The sequence below is a fragment of the Cheilinus undulatus genome, linkage group 9, assembly GCF_018320785.1.
Source record: "Cheilinus undulatus linkage group 9, ASM1832078v1, whole genome shotgun sequence".
Taxonomy (NCBI): domain Eukaryota; kingdom Metazoa; phylum Chordata; class Actinopteri; order Labriformes; family Labridae; genus Cheilinus; species Cheilinus undulatus.
In genome coordinates this window covers 17,920,040-17,943,691 of record NC_054873.1, presented here as the reverse complement: position 1 = coordinate 17,943,691, position 23,652 = coordinate 17,920,040, and the positions used below count along the sequence as shown (strand labels likewise).

Below are 23,652 nucleotides of genomic sequence, written 5' to 3'. Positions count from 1 at the left end.
TTAATGTTATATTGTTTTCAAGCTAAACTGCTGGTCTTGTTGAATACTGTCATATAGCTTTTACACTATCACAAGTATTTGAGTTTTACTGTCAAACATAGTACTGCTTTAGATAAAGATATTTTTTTTGTTTGCATGAAAAAGTGAGGCTGTTTTTTGGCCATCACACAGCTGGCATTAATACCACCAATCGCAATGATGGTTGAGAAGCCTGTAAATATCAGAGTGCATTCCGATTGGTACCACTTTCTATCAAGATATCCTTCATAAAAGGTTGCCTAGTTTAACCAATATCAATTATGAGAGGTCTTTTGTCACTAATGTTGTGTCCCAAGGGAAGCTATCTCAACAACTGCTGGATGCAACCCCATAAAATTTGGTACTGATATTCATGATGATCAGAGGACGAATCCTAATGACAAGATGACACCCTGATTGCAATGATATTTAGCACTCATATCCATCTCTGCCTCAGGAACAGTTGTAGTGTCTGTGGGAGTATCCTGGCCATTGTAGATCATCATAAGGCCAAAACATAAGCTTACAACCAAATATCTACTAAAATTTGCATTCTCATTATCCTCTCCTTTCTGCATGTTTTTCATAAAAATGTTACACTATATGGACCAAAGCATTTTGCCACCTGACCCCAACAGGGACTGTAATGACATTGCATTCAAATACATATACATTAATATAGAGGGATCCCTTTCGCAGCTGTAATAGCTTCTACTCTTCTTGAGAGGGTTTCCACAAACTTTTGGAGTGTTTCTGTGGGAATTTGTGCCCATTCCTTCTGTAGAGCATTTATGAGTTCAGGCAGTGGAGCTGGATGAGAAGAAATCAACTCCAGGTCATCCCAAAGGTGCTCGATACGGTTAACGTCAGGGCTTTGTTCTTCCACACCGAACTCATCAAACCATGTCTTTATAGTCCTTGCTTTGTGCATTGGGGCACAGACATGCTGGAACAGAAAAGGGCTTTCCCCAAAGTGTTGCCACAAAGTTGGAAGCATAGTATTGTCCAAAACGTCTTGGTATGTGGAAGCATTAAGATTTTCAGGGTCAAACCCTGAAAAACAGCCCCATGCCATTATCCCTCCTCCACCAAACTTCAAACTTGGCACAGTACAGTCAGGCAAGTAATGTTCTCCTGGCATCCAAACCCAGACTCGCCCATCTGACTGCCAACAGAGCAGCTTTACACCACTCCATCCAATGCCAAGCATTAACTTAATGATGTAAGGCTTGCATTGCAGCTGCTCAGCCACAGAAACCCATTCGATGAAGCCTCTGCTGCACAGTTTTTGTGCTCATATTAATGTCAGTGGGAGTTCAGAACTCTTCATGGATGGAATCAGCAGAGTATTGGCAACTTTTATGAAACCATGCATCTTAGCAGTTGTTGACCTTGCTCTGTGATTCTGTGTGGTTTTCCACTTCATGGCTGAGTTGCTGTTGTTCCTAAATGCTTCCACTCTCTAATGACATCATTTACAGCTGAGCTGGCACTGTGTGGTACTGTGGCATCATCACAGTACCACGCTTCAAGTCACTGAGCTCTTCAGAACAAATGTTTTGCAAATGGAGATTGCAACTGGTCTGATTTAAACACCTGAATTCAGCAATTAACAAGTGTGGTCAAATACTTTTGACCATCCCACTGAAGTAGGTAATCATTCTGAGCAGTATACCAGTTTATAAGTTAGCAAGTTAACGTTAGCTTCTAGCCATATATAAATTAGTTTACTTTGTAGGACATCTGGACCAACGTTCATTGGCCAGCAACAACTACTAAATCATATTTACAAGTGCAAGCTGGACGGGTTTTATAGCTTAAACATATCCTTTAATAATGAATTGTAATTTTCAACACTAGAGTCTATAGCTCATTAAAATATGAGTATCAATAGTTGCCAAGTTCTTGAACATCTTCTCTAACCAGCAGATAAAATCAGTGGCACATTGTACCTATGACTACAGAGTCACAGATGCACAATAAGTTCAACATTTCTTTCCACAAACACCTGGGTTTATTCTTCTTGCCTCAGATTTGCAATCACATTTTTATATAAGCCCCCCAAAATTTGCCTAATTATCTACTCTAACAACAATTTAGCAACCAAGTACAGAGAATAATATGAAAGCAGCTTTGCTTTTCATAAAGTTAGTTAAAAGGCCACTTATTTTGCAGATTATTTGCATTGCAGCAGGGATCAAGTTTTAAAGGTAACAGAAACATGTACTTTGTTTTAACAATGTCTGTAATTTACTTTACAGAGTACCCTGGTCCACGTGTTGAATCCTTCTTTGCAGTCTTTCAGTATTGTTTTGAGGAACTGCTTTGTTTGAATGTTTGAAATCATTCTTTGTACTTGCTTGGGCAATAAAAAGAAGAAAAAAAGTGTTGTTGTTCTTTTGTGGTTTTAGGTATTGGGAGGAAATGTCATGCCGTGTCCTTCCTAACTACTTGTGAAATATGAAGTGTTGAAACCTGAGTGGCTGGTGAAAGCTAGAGTAGATATATGGACATTTAACTGCGGCAGGAATACACCTGCTCAATGTGAGCGTTTGTGTCCAGCTGTCTAACAATAGACTGACAAGCCATAGGGTGCTGCAGTCACATGAGTAAGAAGGGCCGGACTACGTATCCTTGATGCTCAGCCTGACTGTCAAGTAGCTGAAGTCTGTCGCTCGTCTCTGAGCTCCCTCTGTCTTGCTCACAGGTAAGGGCTGCCTTAATGTCTGAACTGCTATTTTGAATAAAAGCCTTACTTTGTCATTACTCAACAATTAATCTAAGTCTAAAATATTTCCTTGACTATAATTTAGAGGTAATTCTTTTAAAACCAATTTTCCCCGTCTGCTGAGATGCTTCATCCATGGCCAACATTGAGCATGTTTGAGTCTTTTCTCAGTTGCATCCATAACCAATCATGCTCAAATATTAACTTGCTTTTTTAGTGAGAGTGCTGCTAATCCATACATCATTCACAGTTAACATGTCCAATCTCTAACAGTCTAACTTCATTCATTGAGTCACCAAAGATGGCAGGTGCCTTAAATAGACCTGTTTGAGTTAATTATAGTAATCTGTGGACAAAGTGATACTTCTAATTGCTTCATCATTTGTCCTTTTTATGTAAAAGTACTGTCTAAAAAACTCATCCTGCTTTCTTTTAACAATAAAGTGTATACTAACTGCAAATATTTGCTGTGATAATTGTAATAAAGGCTGTTTCTGCAGCATGCTGTTGATCTCCTTGTCTGACACTACCCCCTAACAATTGTTTAAGGCATTTATGATTAAAATACAGAAATAACTTGTCACTGGCGATCCTGTTGGCTTAGTGGGTTCAACAGAAACATCAATATCAGTTTCCACTTAAATCCTCGTTGTAGCTTTAAGTCCTTTAACTTCAATAAAGAAGGCCTACTAAAGGACAAATTTAAGGGTGCATTAAACAAAAAATGTACCGTTTTATCCGACTCTGATTCTTTCCTATCTTTTGAAAAACTATATGTGACCGAAACACTGACAAGTCACTCACTCTCTAATATAAACTGGATTAAATGTTAGTAGAGTAATAACCTGGGATGACAGAAACTAAATGGATTTGCTGAATTGAAACAAACATGAGATTATGAGAGTTTCAATAGTGTTTCTTTACCCATTTATTAGCGTCCTGCTGGAAAATACAAGACAATTAACAATTAAATTAATTTCCTGCTACATCATTAGAAATTGTTTGATTTGTGATTATGAGCAGTTTAATAGTGAAATGTTCTGACCAGCTTGCAACACATATCACAAAATTTTCATCTCAACCTTTTTTAAAAGGTTCCCACCTTTTCCTGATTTCTGTTTGCTCGTGGAACAGTATTATAGTACTGCTAATATCGTCACAGGTCAAGCTTGGAATTCTTTTTCTGTTTTTGCCAGTGTTTTATTAGACGTGACATTTGTGAGTAATGATGGTCATTGTAAACCGTTTGAACCATTGCCACCTCATGCTCTGCTGTGCTGTTTAATGATCAGATATATTTGTCAGTCTAAAAATAATCTTAAAAGGATCCATTTTGCAGAGCTCATCCATAACAAAATGTCTGACACAGAGGAAGTCGTGGAGGAGGAAGTTCAGTGAGTACTCATTTTGTCTTTCATATGGTAATACAGACAGAAATTGTCCTTTCATTTCCTGTTTTTTTTATGTGTTCTTCTTTAGGGAGGAAGAAGGTAAGAAAGTTAAGTCTACATGTTCTCATACATATCATTTGATTTAAAAAGGTTTAACTAAGATTTTTCACTTTATGATTATCAGCCCAAGAAGAGGCAACAGGTGAGAAACCTGCTCTGAAATATTTCTACTTTTTAATCATTTAAGTACACACTTTAAAATTGCTTTTCAGTTTACTCATTATTATCATTTTTTTTCCTTTCCACTTGCAAGATGAGTCGAAGCCAAAACCAAAGTAAGTATCTCTGCTTTTCTTACAGTTTAAACACCATTTATGGCTGATTTACAATACCAGATGGTTGACTTTTACAGGTTTATGACAAATATCACTGCCCCAAAGATCCCGGATGGTGAAAAAGTGGACTTTGATGTGAGTTGAACTTTATCATGAAAGAAAAAAAGGACCGTCCCGAGCAACTTGTCATGATGTCTGATCCTGATTTGGGTTTTTAATGGCAGGACATCCACAGAAAGCGTCAGGAGAAGGATCTGTCTGAGCTGCAATCTCTGATCGAAGCTCACTTCATCCAGAGGAAGAAGGAGGAGGAGGAGCTCATTGCTCTTGTTAACAGAATTGTGAGTGAGAGAAAGAACTATAGGGTTTCTGTTTGATCGAAATCACAGTGACTATTTTTGCTTATTTTACAGGAGAAACGTCGAGCTGAGAGAGCGGAGCAGCAAAGGATCCGAGCAGAGAGGGAGAAGGAGAGACAGGCCAGGCTCGCTGTAAGGGCTTAGTGTAGATTCTCATACGACCAAGACATCATACCATGACATTAACACTTCAGTTTCTCATCTAAATGGTTGGTTTTCTGTACACAGGAGGAGAAGGAGCGCAAGGAGCTGGAGGAGCAGAGGAAGAAACAGGATGAGGATGCCAAGAAGAAGAAGGCTCTCACCAACATGACCCAGCAGTACAGTGCTGGACAAAAGGTCAACCAAGTTTTCATCAGTTCTAGTGCTTTAAGAGTGAACATAATGCAGCTACAGGAATGAGAGAAATACTCAAGTAAAACTTTGTTGATTGACTTGACATGTAAGTACAAAAATGGTAATTCATTTTAGATCTTGATCATATTATAGTGGTAAAGATTGGCTTCAAAACATGATAATGAAGATACAACTCAAAGTTTCAAAAGTACACGTCTTCTGAGACATTCAGGTGTTGAGAACTCCTTCTTACCTGCAGTTTCCACAGAGTCCATGTGCAGCATTCTGTCAGCAACACAGTTTCTTTCTGTTTGGGCCGATCAGCTCTTTGAAAATTGACAAATGCTGGCAGCAGGCTCTGGAAAAATAAACCAAAATTATGCTTAAGTACAGCTCTTGAGTCAAAGTATTTAAATCACATCCCACCTGCTGTGAGTTGTGTGGGTGATTGCTCTCACAGTCATATCGCTGCAAACCAATTTTATATCTCCGCTCTTGGAAAAACTCCTGAGTACAAAGAAACATTTACCAGAACCATAAATAAATGTACCTATATGTACCTTTACACAGCTTGTATCTTGATTTTTGACCACTGCAGAGCGAGAGCAGAAGAGGAGGCAAGAAACAAACCGAGAGGGAGAAGAAGAAGAAGATCCTGGCTGAACGCAGGAAGCCACTCAATGTGGATCACCTCAATGAGGACAAACTGAAGTATGCCACCGCCTCAGAACCTCACAGGCTTTAATGTCACAGCACTCATTAATGATGTTAGATCGTGTTAACAGATTTTTTTTTTGCTCTGGTAGAATCAGCAACATCCTCACCTGTGATTTCTTGTTTTCAGGGAGAAGGCCAACGAGCTGTGGCAGTGGCTGATGGGCCTCGAGGCTGAGAAGTTCGATCTCAGTGAGAAACTTAAAAGACAGAAGTATGATGTAAGTCAGTGCCCAGTAATAATAGCAAAGGCAAAAGCTTCACTTTGTCAAGATCAAGTCAGACACCTAGCACCTAAAATACACAAGAAGCTCTAACTTTTCTTTTAGGAAAATCACTGGCAATACATAGCAGGCTATTAAGTGCCCTCTAGTGGATTTTTCAGGTATCACTGATGTTCTTTTAAATGATAAATAATGTGTATTTGCACTTGCAGATTAACCAACTTCTTGCCCGAGTTCAGGACCACCAGAGGTAAGTTAAGAATGTCATGTGGTCAGCTCTGGGGGGGTAAAAATTAGTTGCAGGTTTTGACAATTTCTTTTCAAAAATATCTACACCACATCATATTTATACGAATAGCGGTCAATATAACTGATCCATTCAGAGCACACTATATACCTATCAGAAGTGGAAAAGGTCCATGACTATTGTACTCAAGTATAACTACAGTTACTCTGGTTAAAATGTACTTGAGTAGTTTAAAGTAATTTAAAATTCACCTCCAGTACGGAGTCACTACAGAGGTTTGAACACTAAAATATGATCTTTCCTTATTGGCAAGACCAACAAAAGTACAGAATTCAAACCAGGTTGTTAAACTTTCACCTCAAAATGAAGCAAAATACACAGCAAAATTCAGTGTTAATTATACTCATATAAAGTTAGCACTTTAAACGCATCTGTATAGTCCATACTACATATCATAAAATGATGCTTTTGAAAGAGTAAAAGAATTTACAGTATGACAGAGCTGCAGTAAGTCTTGAAAATCTGGTGAGGTGGGTCTCCTCTGGTAAGAACAAAGCAGAGTCAACCTCATAGCCAGACAATGGCTACTAATGAAGAATACTATGCGTCCTTTAGGAAAACCTTAACAAACCCTAACTCAGTGGATAACTTCACTCATGCTGCAAATTTGTCACATCCAAAACAACAGTCCAGCTAAAAGCAATTGTGTACCTAACTGCCAGTTCAGCTAACATTAACCCCAGACAACAACACAACATAAGCTAAATTTCAGCTCAAATTACCAGTTTTAGTAACAATAATAATGCTGCTCAGTCAAACTTTCCTCTTCTTCGCCATCCTCTTCATAGTCTGTTATCCTCCACAATGGGTCAACAGGTAGTCTTCTAAAATGTCAAGGTGTTAGCATCCTAACTGCAGGCGGGAATCAAAAACTGTAGATCAATGCGACAGACATCGAATTTTAACACCCCCTGGGCGAAGAGAAGAAACAGAAAAGTTGTCTAAAATTAGGTGATAAAGTTGGCATTATTTGACTTCATTGAATCAGTTCAGCACTTCAGGTAACTCTTACAACAAAATACATACTGACTTGAGAAGACAGGACCAGCCAGTTAAAGGGGACATATTATGCCAAAATCACTTTTTCAGGCTAACATGATTATGGGTCCCTAGCTTGTCCACAATCCCCTCAAGTACCAGAAGAATCCATTCCCTCCCCCAGTCTCTTTCTCCACCTTTCAGAAAATGTGTGCTGAAACAAGCCGTTCTCAGATTTTACACCTAGTGACCTCACATGGGAAGTAAGCACCCGCCCCCAGGTTTGGTTGGCCCTCCCCCACTTGGAGGAAAGTCCGGCCCTCCTCAACTGATCCTGATGCTGGATAGCTCAGTGGGTTACCCTGCTGACTAAGGTCTGGGAGATTGATGGTTTGAATCTCAGTCAGGTCCTAAACTTTGGATAAAAGTGTCTGTAACATCAGGAGTGTTGCATCCATTTCCTTAAAGGGGTGTGGTCAGGGGCGGAGTCAGACAGCTAATTGCCATTCAAAGCTCCAGACATAAAAAATGCTTGTTCTGAGAAGGGCTGAAACAGAGGGGTTTTTAAACATGCACAAATCCAATACTGGAGTGTTTTTCAGAAACAAACTTCACAGGCATGTTTTGGGGACCTCTGAGAACAATATAAACTTGTCTTAAAAGAGTAAAATATGTCCCCTTTAAACAGCCTTGCATCAACGGTCTCTAGTAACAGACCGTCTTTCGCACCCATTGCGTCACGTTAACGTCATATTAAATTTACCTATTCCACCCATTACGTATATTTCTAGAACATCATAAAGCATGAAACAGGAAAGCAAGAAATATTATAATTCCTGTCTAGAATTTTATTTTGTACATGAAATATGAAAACGTTTTTTCTGGCTGTGTTTTGTTCCCAGTAATGATTAAGATTACAACAGTTTTTATTCCAAAAATATTTGTTATTAGGGCTGTCAGTTGATTAAAAAATAATAATCTAATCTAATCAATCGCATATGTCAATAATTTGAGAGCGACTGCATCACTGGTAGATTTGGAGATAATAGTAAGAAAACAATCAGAAAGGACATTTTTCTGAATGGCAACAAAACTTTTTACTAGCTTTTCAATCAGAAGACGCGGAGACCAAAGGCAGATTGTTCGCTTACTAGTCAGTGAAGGATGGTGTTACTCTATAGAATATAAATTTCATCTTTAAAATCATATTCATAATCATTTTCACCCCTGTGATGAATTAATCAAAAATAATAAAACATTTTGACAACAAAAATATTATTTTAAAATAACCAAGCTAATGATGACCCTCAGTCGCTAGTATCCTTCTTTTTTATGGAAATACTCCTGTTTATTTTCTTGGCATTTCTTTATTTTGTTTTCTATAATACCTTTTAATGTTTTTTATCTTAACCTCTACATTTTATTATAAAGTACTTGAGGGGATTATGGGCTTCACTGCTCAAATCCTACTCTTATCAGGTTTTATCATCATCACACCAAACTCTTCCCTTTCCTGTAATATTAAAATTCAAGGGTGTCAGCTGCTGATAAAGACGTATCAAAGTGTATTTGGGGGATATTAAAATTATGAAATTCTAATTGTTTTTTGATAATGGTTAGTTTCTCAGATTGAATAGTTTGAATGCCCTCTTTCACTTCAATCAGATGCTCTTTTTGATGAAAGCATGATAATTTATCAGTACCATCTGATGTTCAGACGTTTCCTAGGAATAATTTCAAATTTAACTGCAACACAGTTTTATGACAAAATTTAACTAAAATTTTGTCTCACATTTTTGATAATCTCCAGAAAATTCAGAATACCATAGGTTTAAAGTAAAGGTCTTTACACATGGAAGCATTGCATACTTTATTTTTGATCTCTTAAGGTTAAAACACCTCCTGTGGTTTGGACTTCAGTATCCCCTTAAACATCAATCCTGTACAGAGTATAAATACATTCAGTTCACTGTTTATCGATTTCGTAAGTGCTGCAATAGCATGACCTCTGCCTCTGCGTAATTTACAGCGCCAAAGGTCGTGGCAAGGGCAAGATGGGTGGCCGTCTGAGGTAAAGAAGCAGCCCGAGAGGGACAAGTGAAGTCCGACGCTATTGATCAGCCCACGAGTCTGTTTGTGTATTCATTGTTCTGTTGTGTTGGGTTCCATTTCATTATCATGATAGCAAAACAATAAATAAGTCATTACAATCATCTGCTGCCTCCCTGCAGAATGTCTGTTGGTGTTCTTGAGTCCCACATACAGAACATTACACATTTATACCAACTCAACCAGCCACATAGAAGCAGTAACAGCTAACTGAATGTATCAAAACCTTTTAAAATATGTAAGAGATCTTGTTCAATATGGATAAACAAAATACAACTGAGTCTGATGTAGAAAAGTTATATGTCTCTACAAAAGTAAGCAGCTTTTTACATGAAACTGAAGAATGCTTAAAAATGGTGGTGTATTTTTTACAAGTTAAGTGCATTTCTCAGGAACAATCAGCAGACATTTTGTCAGCATCTAGAAAAAAATTAGACTTGACATGATAAAGAGAGCGTCTACATGTTGAACCATAGGTTTGTCACTTCTAGCTTTAATTCAAATGTACATAAAAGCAGACATTCCTCAGAAAGGCTCCACATAGTGGTAAACCATAATACAATCTAGATCATTTAAGAAAAATAGAATAATCTAAGTTCAGGAGCCATATGTGATGCCAGTGATGAGGGTCTCGTATGTAATGAGCTTCTTTAAAAATTATGTTTCCATGAACACATTCGGCAGCAGCACATTTTGAAGTTGATCATGTTGGGGTTTTGAAGCGCCAGGACTCTCCGCAGGGGTTTCAGAGTCTTGAATTGCCTGAGGGTCCACGTGGGGTGGAGAGAGCCTTCTGAAGGGAAGCCACTCTCACCAAAGGTGGGTTTCCCTGATCTCTGCAATCACCTGGCTGGCTTTCTGCAATGCCTGGGCACAAATACAAAGCATTGTGGAAATTATAATGTCATCATTCTGATATGTTTACATCCTAAGCACATTCATTTTGGTACATATGAGGGTAACACTGTATCAGTGTTTTCTTTAAATGCATGTTTTTGGTTAAAACAAACGTGAAAACATGTTGAGGTGGAGGAAAAAGGAGCCAAAATGTCAAATGATTATCTGCACTAATGCGACTCAGTTTACCAATGAAGTGAGCGGAGAGTAGTGCTGACTGTAGCGATTTGCATGCTCAGTACACATTGATGTCTGCATATCCACTCCTCCTCCTCCTTATTGCTGTCTTTATTTCAAACAATAAAGCCTTCATATAGGCTGTCTGTTTAGCATGCCCCTGCGTTGCACTCATTGAGATCTCAGATGAACAGATTTCTACAATTAAAACAACTCAGAATAGTAGTTTGAACTTTAACTACAACAGCCAACTTATAAAAAATGTCATGTTTAAATCGTTCTCGGGCCCATGACAACAGTTGATGAGACAGCATCAACAGCAGCCTGCGATTCAGCCTGTCAAATTGCAGACAGCAGGTTGCAGGGCATTACAAGCAGATAAATGTGAAAAAGGGGAATATAAATCTCATTTTGAAAAACTATAAATGGCAATTTCATTGGATAAGGTCATGCTGGGAATTTTGGAAATGATTACATCTTTCGTTCTTTAAGTTTTCGGATGAAAACTTCAGCTCATCAACAATCCATTCTCCTACATAGGTTGCACATCATGCTTAAATGCACAGCTAATGGAGAAGACACGAGTCTTAATAGGCTGAAATTTCCTTGTGAAAAGATAGATGTAATTATTTGCATAAAGCAGAAAAATGTGAAAACAAAGCAGAAATTTGTAATTTTGAAAAGACTCATTTTCCAGTTACACACACAAGCAGAACATACGGTGCTTTATAAGCTGATACATGACAAATTCAAGTCTGTAGGAGCTGAATTTGTCCGTGGTAAATTATTTACTCTCAGCGGATATCTTTGCTATAACAAGACTGAGCGAGCAAAGCATTTTTGTGTTTCTATGTGCCATGAAATTTTGCTGCCACACTGTGATGGTGAAAACAAATGAATCAATGATGATCAGCAATCAGCCTGATTTTACACATTATCAGGATGATAAAGATACAGGGGAAAAACAGTTAATATGCAGCACTGTCCCTCTTGTAGAAATGATCTATTTCTCAGAAGCTTCCGGAATAAATCCCTTTAAACTGAGTGACTGTGTGAGAGCCATCGTTATAGAAACGATGCATTGTCTCCTCAAGTTGCAGTGGTGTGAACTGTCAGGTGTTTAGAGTGACCCGCTGCAAGCATTTGCAAGTTTTATCTAGCCTTGTGGTGAATCTTTGGTCTGAACTGGGCTTTCACTAAAGCATAGCTTTAAAGTCCTTATTATTTCCACTTCCTGTGACCTTACCAGGGAATGAATTTACTTCATTTAGTCTTTTTAAAATGTATTTTAAAGTAAGTTTTTTTGGGACTTCAAAACTGAGTCTGGAATCTCTAGTGTTATTATTCTATACAGCCGATGTATTTTTGCTAGACCACCACCTAAAGTAAGGTTTATGCCACAGCTGCCCTAAATTAACAGCACTTGTAATTACCAAAATCATTTTTTATGTTTCTGCAATGGTTAATACACCAATATGTAGAGGCTCTTTAACCCAAATGATATTTTTAATGCTAAAATATCATTATTATTGTTATCCATGAATTTTCAAATATACAGTTACAAAAAACTGAAAACAATAGTAAAGCACATTATTATTTCTTGATTAATATGTCAAATTATAGTTATTTACTGCATTCCTGAACAGAAAAATTAGTTTTAGTGGTTGAATGCTCGATTCATTTCTGACTTCTCAGAGAAGCCCAGTGAGTCAGCTCAAATTTCGGGTATAAAAAGGTGAATTCAGTTTGAAATTCCTCATTCCTGTTCAAAATGGTAAAATGTCGAGAACTCACTGAAAATGAAAGAGTCTGCATTAAAGCACTTCATGATGCTGGATGGTCTCTGAGACAAATATGACAGGTGATCTAATAAATTTGTTAAGCACTGTATATGGATAGTCAGGTACGATCAAATGGATGGACTCTGGAGAAGGTGAATGGTTTTATACCAACAAATCAGGATGGAGAGATCACCATTTTGTGTCTAAAACCAATTTGGTGGATAATTGCAAAGAACTTTTTGGATCCTAATGCAACCCACTCACCCTGTGTCCTGTAGACAGTTTTATTTGGAATATTGTTTTTGTTAAATGATGAGCCAATCACTTAATCAGTCAGACATTATCTGTTACTCTGGATATCTGGCATTTATCATTCAAGTAAATGCTACAAAGAACGAATAGGTTTATAAATTTGTGACTGACAAAGTGCTCCATAATGACAGCATTATATAAAATGAATGTAAAAGGGGAACAAAGATTTAAACCAGGAATTTAACTGGCTTAATCAAATAAATAAATAAATGTACTGTCAAATGGATTAAACTAATTTCAAAGCTATTCTTAAAATAAAAAACAAATTCCACCTACTTAACAAAGCAAAACCGCTGCTTCCTTAAAAAAGTAAATGTTTAAAGGAGCAGTGTTATAGCCGACACTCGATCTTGTTTTTTCACTCCACCGTGACACTTAATGAATGTGTTACCTTGAGCATGTCAGCAGCCTCGTTGCGTCTCTGAGCCATGTCCTCAGACTCTGTCAGCAGGTCGTCCAGCAGGACCGTCTTGTATAACTGACCCACCAGCTCACTCTGCAGGCAGTCCTTCACATGGTTCACCAGAAAGTGCATTACTGCCTTGGGTACACTGTGGAAAGAGGAGGACATTATAGCCCATAAAAAAAGAGAAATCATGTCAAAAATGATACTGTGGTAAACAAAGAGTATGTTTACCTGTCCTGGATGTTTTTCCTGACAATCAGAAAGTATGATTTGATAAGTCTCTCGATGACCTCACAATCCCTCTGCTCCCGAGCGGACAGCTTCCTGGATACTGGCACAGGCTGGTAATAAAGAGGCATCAAACATGTTAATTAACATATAAATGGACTAAGATGCAACCTGGAAGGTGCAAACAAAAGAAAAAATATTCTTTGTGGCTGCACAATAAGCATTTATACTGTTTAGATAAAAAGGCAGTTTTTACAGGGTGTAAAATGTAGCCCAGAACCTTTCCTCTGAGACTTTCCAAGTGTCTTCTCTCAATTTATGCCAGGCTTGATCCCAGACATCCTTATCCGAGTTATTCACCGAGAAGTTTTGTTGTTTAGAGGAACTGGTCCTGTCTCTAATAAGCAGAGCAAACACTAACTATCCAGGCTGTACTTCACTGGGGGAACATCTGACAATAACATGCTTCTTGGTGCAATTGAGCCTCAACTCTTGATAAACATTTACTGCAGCACATTTACGATGTAGCCCATTTAAAGATCTCCCTTACCAATCAACGCAAAGTACCTACCACATCTAGTAGGTTGACAGCATGCCCCTTCTGTGGGCTCGAGGGAATGTTGGGGACAGTCATGGACCTATCTCCACCTGCATTTTCCTCCCCCCTTTTCAACATACCCCTCCAATTTCCTGTCCCACCATCTGCCTGATCGCTGACTGAGCCCCCCTGAGGACCACTGGATGCTGCCTGCAGTGAGAAGAGAGAGGAAGTGTGAATATGTCTAGCATCCTTTAAAACAAACAACTAATGCCTAAGCTGGAAATGTGAGCACCAAGTCAGTAAAAGGGGTCAAAGTGACAGGGTTAATAAGATTGTGTTATGAAAAACAAATAAAATATTGTTTTAAAACCCATTTAAATAGCATTATTTAGGCCTTCTTTGACTTCACGCCAAAGAAATATCCAGAAACAAAAAGAAGGAAATGCTGACAACCAGTATGTGCAAGTTATGGCACCAATTCTGGGGCTTTAGGAAAATGATAAGGGGACGTTTTTTCATACTTGTGCCAAACTGGTTTGATACTGGTGGTCATTTTTTTATGGTTGTATAAGATTTTAATGGACAGTACCAAAGAGATGTACAACAGAAACATATCACATAGAAATAAGGATTCCCCCATATCTTAAGTGATGGTGCTGTTAATTTGTTCACAAGATTTGTCAAAATACAAAAGTCAAATCATTTTTGTTTCATTTAGTCTGAGGAGATGCCCACTGTAACCTTAATTACTTAAGCCTTTCTGCATTTCCAACCAACACATGCTGATTAAGTTAAGAGTTGTTATGTTTGTCTGTTAATGCAGCCAGCATGCAGAACTTTTGGGTTTTTGATCAGTAAGGTTATGAGTTATAAAAGTTTCCTTTTCAACCCACTAAATGTTTTAGGGAACTATAATAATTGGCAGGCGGCAGACATGGGCAAGCAGCCGCTGACTGAAGGAGACACACCTTGATAGGCTCGCCCTCATAGGCAGAAAGCTCAGTCGGGGACAGAGCCTGCCCACCTGGGCCTTTAAGGGACTAGAGAGAGACACAACATCAAGAAGAAAAGAGCAGAGAGAAAACTGACAGCTATAGGAAAACATGTGAGGAAGATTCACATAATGTGACCAGTAACCATGTTAGATTTATGCTAAGAGATGTCAGCTTAATCGTCAGAGGAGAAGGACAAATTTCAACTTTTAAAAGTTGTAGAAAACTCTGACATGGAAGGTCTTGGTTTTCAGTGGATCATGGGTGCTGACTGTACCTTATCTCTAGGAACAGCAGAGGGAAGATCTCTCATCCTGTTTCGTCTCTGTTCCTATTAAAGAAAAAGGTTGATAAATATAACCAAATAGTTACAATAAAACCAAAGACGGTGATACAAACAAAACTTTTTTTTGTGTTTTTGTTTCAAATAACACAGTTTCATTCTTTGTTTTTGTTTAGTTTCTTGACCATTTAACCCCTGGCTGTACATAGCAATGAAATAATCAGCAACTTAACATTGTCAGCCAAAGATTCAAGCAAGGATAACATAAAGCTGTATTTGATTTGTTATTCATTGTGTTTCAATCAGATCCTGGATGGCCATGCCTTACTTCTATGTTGTTGTTCATGAGACCGCTGGCGTCAGCAAAGTCAGGGTGCTTGGTGTTGATGTAAGCAAGCTCAATGGCAACCAGGTTGTGAACCTGAAAAGGATTTAGAGAATGGATTAATCAGACTGGGGTGCAAAGAAATCCAGATAAAGATTCCTGTTGGTATTAAGTCTGAGGAGTCCTGACCATTTCATTGGTGACGGGGAGTCTCTTTCTGAGTAACGAGGTGACCACTTCTACAATAGCATCATGGAGCTTTGGAAACCTCAGCAACTCCTGCAAAGAAAAGCAAAAGTACTGTAAATGTTGTGTATGTACCACAAACTCTCTTAAGATGTCAGTGTGTTTGTCACCTGTGTGCTGTAGTTGCTGCAGTGCTGGATGATTCTCTGCATCTCCTCGTGAACCAGCTCCACACAGCGCAGACTGGGTTCCTCTAAACGCTTCACCTGCCGCTTCACCAGCAACTCAAAGGAAACTTCAGGCACAAATAAAGCAGGCCTTGGGCCCTGTAATAACAATATCAGTCTTCAGAAAATGCACCTTTAAAATGAAAGACAAAGCCCTGAAAATGTGGCAAAAGCTCACCGTTGCATTTCTGATTGCTGTGAGCACATCAATGGTTGTCAGTCCACCCAGAGGATCGACTGACTCCAGTGTGCGACCAAACGTCTCGTGAAATATATAACAGATCCTCGCTCCACCACATCTAAATGAAAACAGGAGTGCAAACAATATAAGGAAGTGCTTGGTTTAACAAGTAGCAACAAAAGCTTTGATGCTAGCTCCCCTTAGTGGTGTATGTAGGTAAATGCAGTTGATGAAGTGGTGTAACTCACAGCTCAGCCGTCTCAATGTACTTGGCTGTGCCCTCGATGGTGTTGCAGTACTCTGCAGCAAACTTGGTGATGAGCTGCAGCAGTGTGGCGCTCTTGTCTTCCACCGGTTCACCATAACTGTTGAGTAAAGACTGATACTGGGCTGCAAGCACGTTGATCCTTGTCTTCAGTTCAGGAAGACAGTCTCTGATGTGGTGCATGAGTAGCCTTGGAAAAGAATAAAGAGAGAGTTAATGGTTAAAAAAAACCTACATCTGACATTGCATGAGGAGGAGTGGGGTAGGATTTGTAAAAGCCTGAAAATAATATCAAGAGATGCAAGAGTATGCCTCATTCAATTCAAAATTATACATCATCTTTATTGGACTCCCTCTAGTTTGTTTAAACCTGGGTTAAAAGACACACCAAACTGCTGGAAAAGCAAAACTGAGGAAGGCAACCTGATGTTTCTTTTATGGTTTTGTAAAAGAAGTAAAGATTTTTAGGACAGGATAATTTTAAATATTCCCAGAATATTTAAAATAAGTGACAACTCACATCACTAGATGTGACAAGCATGTTAAAAGATTGGAGAAAATCTTCCGCTTTGCCAGTGGAAGTAAAAATCAGAGTCAAGAGAAGTGACCTATAATGCATTCTTACTAAATGGTCCAGTTTTCTTCAGTGCACTTTGGTCCGGTTTGGTAAGGTAAACCCTGTACCCTTATTGGGTAGGAGGAGATTTAAGCCAGATGGCAACGGCTTACAAATTAATGAAGAAGAATGCAAGGTTGTATATTAGGCAGTGAAATGTGCTGACATTAAAAAAATAAACAAATCCAAAGGAAATTTCAACATGGTGTGTTTGTGTTTCTCTGTTATTATCGCTGTCACACAGGAAGCAACTGTGGCTCAGCAGGCAAAGTCAGACATCTCTCAACAGGAATGTCAGGGGTTTGATCCCCAGCTCCTGCAGTCACTTGCCGACATGTCCATGGGAAAGACACTTCACTCCAAATTGCTGCCACTGCTGCATGAGCTCCAGTCCATTTACCATTTCATGCAATAAGTGGACTGCAGTGTGTCAAGCTCCACTCTGGAGGGTTACTTTGTACACCTGGTACCCCAACAGAAGGGTGACAAAAATGTATGCTGGTATGGATCGGTTATTTTGGTGCCTCTCCCAACATTTGACAATGGAATAAAAAATTATTGTGTACCTTACCAAACTGAACCAGACTGCTTTTTGGAAACGTATTTTTATAGAGTTACACTGAAATTATAACTACATACCTGTTCAGAGTTCTTGCCAGGTATTTAGTTCCATTTCTGTTTGCGAGAGAGGGATACTTCTTCTGTAGGAAGGCATATTCATCACGGATGGAATCTGAAACCAGCTTCCTCTGATTGATATCCAACTGACTCCTAAAAAAGCAATAAACAAATAATTCTGGCTATGAGTTGTTGTTAAAATTGCTTAAAGGATCCTTTCTTTGACCATCTTCACCCCCAGTGTGACAACAACTTAGTCATTTATGACACCACACTCTCTAACATCCAGAAAATGTTGGAATGAATACTGTGATAGAATTGGTTTGACATATACAAACTGCACGTTGATTAAACTATACCAAAGTATTAAAACGTGTTGTTTGCTAGTACAATGTCTAGCATATTCTACATATTTTGTCTTGTAATGTCAGTATCATAATTTGTTATTAAGTTCAAAGGTTATGAAGTTAAAAGGTTAATCTATTAAGAACATGCAGAGAATATTGTTGTTTTTCTCTTCATCTCTTTTCCTTTCGTCACTTGCTTGCTTATTAACATAAAAATTAACCAACAAAATAATAATTTTACCTGTTCACTACTCCAATAATGCCCAGTTTGACAGGAATGACCCTGCCCATCAACACATCCATGGCATCTGTGCCGGCATCCATCAGGTCCAGCTTTGTTATCACAGCTAACGTCCTTCTGCCTGGACACAAAGACAAACACACCTGGCTACAACAGCATAACAAGTGAGGCAGAAACTGCAAAGCTTATATGATTAAGAAAATCAAAATTAAGACTATTAGCCAAAGAAGCATAAAAATATACATGTAGGTGAATAAAAAAAGAGGATAAAAGAGAACAAAAAGGCTACTTACCATCAGGATCAACCTCTCGGGCCACTTTTAGGGCCTCTGATGTGGCCATGTCTGTGTTGGCAGCAGTCACAGCCAGGATGATGGAGTTGGGGTTGGAGATGTACTTAATAATCAGGTCTTTGATCTGGAGCTCTATGTCTTTTGGCTGATCACCCACCGGTACCTGTTTAAACATGGTGATATAACACTGATCAAACCACTGTATTGATCTGCAGAATCATTTTCAGTCGGTCGCACACAGCGTTACGACATAGGTAAATGAAAGAGGAGCACGTCTCACTTTTGTAATGCCAGGAAGATCCACCAATGTGAGGTTCACTACGTGTGGTGAGAAGACTTTCAGGTGAATGGGGTCATCACTTATACCCTAAAATAAATTGAAAAAAAAATCAGTCATTCCTTCAAACTGATATAACTTGAGGTGATGACAGATTAAGTTATTTAAATATCATCCAGTTTCTTCATGATTATCATTTCTTGTTTTTCAGTTTTGGTGTTCCCCCGTAACAAAAGGAATTAACATACTGTACCTTGTTAGTGCCAGAAACTCTTTCTGTTTCAGACTCAATCTCCTGCCTGATCTGTTCAAAATCTGTGAAGATCTGAAAGAACCAATAAACAATCAAAGGCAAAGACACCAATGTTAGACACATCAGTCCAAGAAATATTGGATGATATTTAACAGCAATAACACTGACAAGTAAAAGAGAACGGTAAAATCTTGTAATATGCAACAAGGCCATCAGATCATCATGATAGTTATTTGGACTGACAAAAACTATGCAGAGCTCAAGAGAGGACATTTACCCTACAGCCATATAAGTATTTTTAGCTACTGAGAGGGAGTGTTCATGATCTAATTACAGATATGTTATTGTTGAAAACCACAGCTATTCTCATGTCATCAATACATGTAGTTGAATCAATACAGGGTATTAGTCATGCCATTCATGAACAGGATCAGTTTATCAAACATTTGAAGGACACGCTTTGTTTTTATTTTAAGACAACTATACCTTGTTTTTTGTGTGTAAGAATTTTCCCCATTCATCTCCTTCAATGCCTGCAGAAATACAAGGTTGAAAACAGATGTTTTAGTCACTGATGTGACAGCTGTGGCTTGAAGATCAGAGTTACTATTTTTTTACTATTGCTATGTTATATGTCTCATGGGAGGATTTCTCTGTGGGCAGACATGGGATGGAAAAAAAACTCCTCAGAGCAAAGAGCCACAACTGAGGAGTTACAAAAAAACAAATACACAGTGGAACAACTGTTGTTTTCACACAACAGTCATGGGAGAAACAAGAGCCTGAAGCAACAATAAAAAGTGCATTTTGGGAAGCAGGAACTTCTTGAAAAAATGAAGTGTGACTTCTGCGAATGCTCATCAATGCAAGAAAACAAGAAACAGCTTCACTAGGGTGGAGTCTGTTAGTCATCTGGCATTTAAGGACATAATAGGTAAGCTTTGAGGATGCTGGAATCAATGAACTAATGTCTTTTAAAATAATCACAAATTGATTATTAGCAGAAATCTGCAGAGACCAGTTTAAGTGAAGGGGAGGAAGGGAGCTGAATCAAGTGAAGCCATGTGGTTTGGCAGCTTAGAAAATGCAAAAAAAAAAAAAAAAAAAAACACAAGCCAGGATGAGGCAGAATGGACAAAGGAGACGGGAAGGTTATGTAATATACGAGCACAAAAAGGGTAAAGAAAACGGAAAAGGAGACCTCTGTAAAAGCGTCCATTTCTCTTGGACTCTGTGGTTAAGGAGAGACGACAGGAGACAAAAGGGTTAGGCTGGTTATCTGCAGCTCCTGCACGGTACTCTGCAGCAGTGCAGAGTCACACACTGAGGCCATTCCCCGGGGATGGCATTGAATTTCCGCAGCATCTTGGCCCCTATTTGTTTATATTATCCTTGTTTCTGGTTTGTTTTTCCACAGAATACTGAATTAACACTGTGCTACTTATCCTTTCATAATAACCAAATCTCTTTAATTTGAAAATCTAAGCTCTATAATGAAGGGTCAGATTTTTACTCAGTGCCCTACAAAGCTGTCTGTCAGCAGGTTATTACAGTGTCATTTATAGCTCTGAAAAAGGCAGATAAAGCTTGAATTACTATTACTGTTTAATATACATTTTACATATATGTACATTTAATCCTCAGGAAATTGATTTCAGATTTTCATTACTGAACGCCTATATGTGTTCAAGTATACATCTGTCATTTATGCTCAAATCTAATGATATATTCTGCTGCTACGGAGGAGACTGCCAAACGAAGTTTCTATCTATCTATCTATCTATCTATCTATCCAATGATGTTTGTCCTGTTTTTGTCTGCACCCAGTCAAATTGACTGTTGCAATAACAGATATTTGAGATATTTGGTTGAGTTTGGAAATATTGACAAATTGGATAAAGGCAAAAATCAGTATCGTGCATCCCCAATAACCATGTTTATGTGAGTAAAGGATGAAAAAAAATGGTCTCACTAGATTTTAGGTCATTTAAATTTGTAAATAGTACAGGACAAGACAGTGTTATATGCCAGACAATAGCCACTGGGTAATTTCCATCAGCTGTCCCGGGTAGATGTTGTTTGAAACAAAACATTACATGTTTGACAAAGATAAATTCATGAGGAATCTACATGAACTTTGTTTGTCTTTTAAAATATCTATGAGCCAGTAAAAAAAAAAACCAAAAAGTTAGTTAGCAAGAGTCAAATGTAAACTCCACAGTCATATAGTTAACAGAGGGGACAGTAACGTTACCATTCTCCTCACTGGTTTTTCTGCGGTCCTCTGAGTCGATGTGCACCAGCTGAAGGATGAGGGGCCGGCGTGTGACGATGCCAGTACCACGTGGCAGGATATCCCTGCCAACCAGACTCTCTAGGACAGAACTCTTACCACTACTCTGTAGAAAACAACAACAACGAAATTGTCATTCACAACATAAAGCTGAGAGACTGACACTAATCTCTTGAACACAAGAGTACATTCAAAACAGAGGCTACAGGGCTTTATTCTAAAATTTGGCTCCTTAAAAGGGTACAATTCACTTATTGAGAGTACTTCAACTATCGCAGTGATCGAAAACAAGCTTTGTTGCTACTTCAACCTGTGTACAGGCCTCATGCACACCAGCAGTTGATTGCATCGGGAAATCATTGTTGTTTATTGACATGTGTGAAGAGTAACTCCTAATGAGATCTAGTGATCTCAAAGAACTTTCTTAGCTTACTTGGCTGGCAGATTCCTCCTTAATAGACTGATACAGATTTAGGAGTCAATGAGCTAAAAATGTGTTCAGTTAATTGCTTTGTATTAGCAAAACATAATATGTTTTGACGACCTCAAAGGAAAGCAATGATTATAATACTTGAGGTATGAGTTGTGAATTTCCTTAACTTAAGGTCTCTATAGGCAAGGACAAACATAGCAACAAATCAGCCATTTATAACATGCCTTGTCTCACTGTAAGTCCCACAGAGGCCTGCCAAAACGCCAGAGACAGTCACATCCTATTAGCTGACCAATGAAAGTAAACGTGTTAGACATAACCTACCGCTTTAAACCAATTAGTCTCTGACAGGTACACATGGTAGTGAGGTGGACAGGCGGAAACTTGGAGTGAAAAAGGCACTGACTCAAGTTCATGATCACTGACAGCATGTAGTGCTGTTGAAATGTACTGAGTCATACTGGCAGACGCATTTTCAGCTCATTTATAGTAACAAGAATAAAAACAAACGACTAGGAATATGTACAGACCTCCCCAAAACCAATTTAAACATACAAACAACCAACACTGAGCACCATTTACCACAGTGAAGTGGAAATGCATGACTCTAGTTAAGTACTGTATAGGCTCTAACTAGGTGCACTTTACAGTAGATTTTAAGATGCAATATAGAAACCCATACTTTTTATAAAACCCGATGTTTGTTGATGACAAACGATACAAAGTGATTATGCTCAGTCTACTTCTTAGTAACAGCCCGACATTGCTTAGTTGAGTTTACAACGATATCACACGTAGCTACCGCCAACTTATTTGCTGCTTTGAATAAGTTTGATTTTGGTTAAAAGGCAAAGTTTATGTATGGTCGCTTGGTTTGTTTATCTCCAAGGTGAAACTGAAAGAAAGACTGATATCAAAAGTTGTCAAAACAACAAGTTGTCGCAGGCTAACTACCTAGCTTCTAAGCAAAGTGACGTTTCTCACCTGAGTTCCCACAACAACTATCTGCGGCAGTTGGATAATGTCTGCGCCGACCGTGTTAAATACATCTTGGAGTTTGTTTATGACAGGAATGAGGGCCTCCATGAGCTCCGATACTTATTCAAACCTGCCAAATAGGAAACTTTCCTTCCCTGCTGCCGCACTCGGGCACAAAGTCATTGAATGTCCCTCAGCTAAAAGCTACTGGCGTCTCTTTTGAGCTACTAACAACTGCGCACTCCATTGCTCAGTGTTGAATCATGGGAATTGAAGTTCCATTGACTCACGTTAAAACGCATAGAGTTCGTTGTTGGACTCTTGTTGAACTACATTTCCTACAAATAGCATTGCAGTCTCGTTGTACCAATGAAAAGAAAGATTTTTATTTTTCCTCTAGGCAACGGTAACTAAGGTGGAACATTATTTGGGGTGAATGATGCATACAGTACATTTATGCTGCCTGAAACCAGTAAGACTTGTTCTTATAGAGAAGGAGCTTTTGGAAATACAGGACGATTTGTTTTAAATATAGGGAGATTTAAAGATGACTTATAGTCAAGTACAGAGGACTAACTAGACATCTCTTTTGTCTTTTCTGGCTAGGGCATCCCGCAGGGCTCCGGGAAGGCGCGTCGAGGATGATGAGGACAGATTCAGCACCCTGGGCCAAAACGCTGAATAGTCCCTTTCTGACCTCCCAAAGATGATCACATGACAGCACACAGATAATAGAGCAGTCAGAGAAATACATGGAAAAAGGTTTCTGCTGTTCCCAAACAACATTGGTGCCTTTTTATTGATTTTAGATTATCTTTATTTTATATACATGTTTTATTTCAACTTTTTAAATTAGTTTAATTTTTGTGTTACTTTACTTTAAAGTGTAGTTTTAAACTTCATCCATATCTGCAGTAGGAAATAGAAGTCAAAGATATTAGTGTGTAAATAGACCAAATGTTTTTTCTTCTTTGTCAATAGATATACAGTTAAGTAATTTTAC

General features: G+C 38.5%; 2 protein-coding genes across 7 annotated transcripts; one reads left to right on the top strand and one right to left on the bottom strand.

Annotated features, from left to right (window-relative positions):
• The first annotated feature begins 121 nt into the window (after positions 1 to 121).
• On the top strand, positions 122 to 9,603 carry tnnt2d (troponin T2d, cardiac). Its single transcript, XM_041796555.1, has 13 exons — positions 122 to 2,725; positions 4,086 to 4,140; positions 4,226 to 4,236; positions 4,322 to 4,339; positions 4,451 to 4,472; positions 4,550 to 4,607; positions 4,697 to 4,813; positions 4,886 to 4,963; positions 5,060 to 5,170; positions 5,766 to 5,878; positions 6,012 to 6,102; positions 6,318 to 6,355; positions 9,420 to 9,603. The coding sequence occupies exons 2-13, from the start codon at positions 4,103 to 4,105 to the stop codon at positions 9,463 to 9,465; spliced, it is 741 nt and encodes a 246-aa protein (XP_041652489.1). The 5' UTR covers positions 122 to 2,725; positions 4,086 to 4,102; the 3' UTR covers positions 9,466 to 9,603.
• On the bottom strand, positions 9,247 to 22,882 carry dnm1l (dynamin 1-like). 6 transcript variants are annotated; one of them, XM_041796545.1, is made up of 20 exons: positions 22,656 to 22,882; positions 21,200 to 21,344; positions 20,147 to 20,176; positions 19,432 to 19,478; positions 18,946 to 19,017; positions 18,696 to 18,782; positions 18,416 to 18,578; positions 18,123 to 18,243; positions 17,556 to 17,687; positions 16,284 to 16,490; positions 16,033 to 16,153; positions 15,798 to 15,953; positions 15,631 to 15,720; positions 15,445 to 15,537; positions 15,111 to 15,164; positions 14,810 to 14,881; positions 13,872 to 14,048; positions 13,304 to 13,413; positions 13,058 to 13,217; positions 9,247 to 10,366 (listed from the first exon to the last, which is right to left on the bottom strand). In XM_041796545.1, exons 1-20 carry the CDS (start codon positions 22,755 to 22,757, stop codon positions 10,310 to 10,312), a joined length of 2,196 nt encoding a protein of 731 aa, XP_041652479.1. In that variant the 5' UTR covers positions 22,758 to 22,882; the 3' UTR covers positions 9,247 to 10,309. The 6 variants fall into 6 exon arrangements, with proteins under 6 accessions (XP_041652479.1, XP_041652480.1, XP_041652483.1 ...); XM_041796546.1 differs by having other exon boundaries at positions 21,212 to 21,344; XM_041796549.1 differs by lacking the exon at positions 14,810 to 14,881.
• Between the last annotated feature and the right edge of the window lie 770 nt (positions 22,883 to 23,652).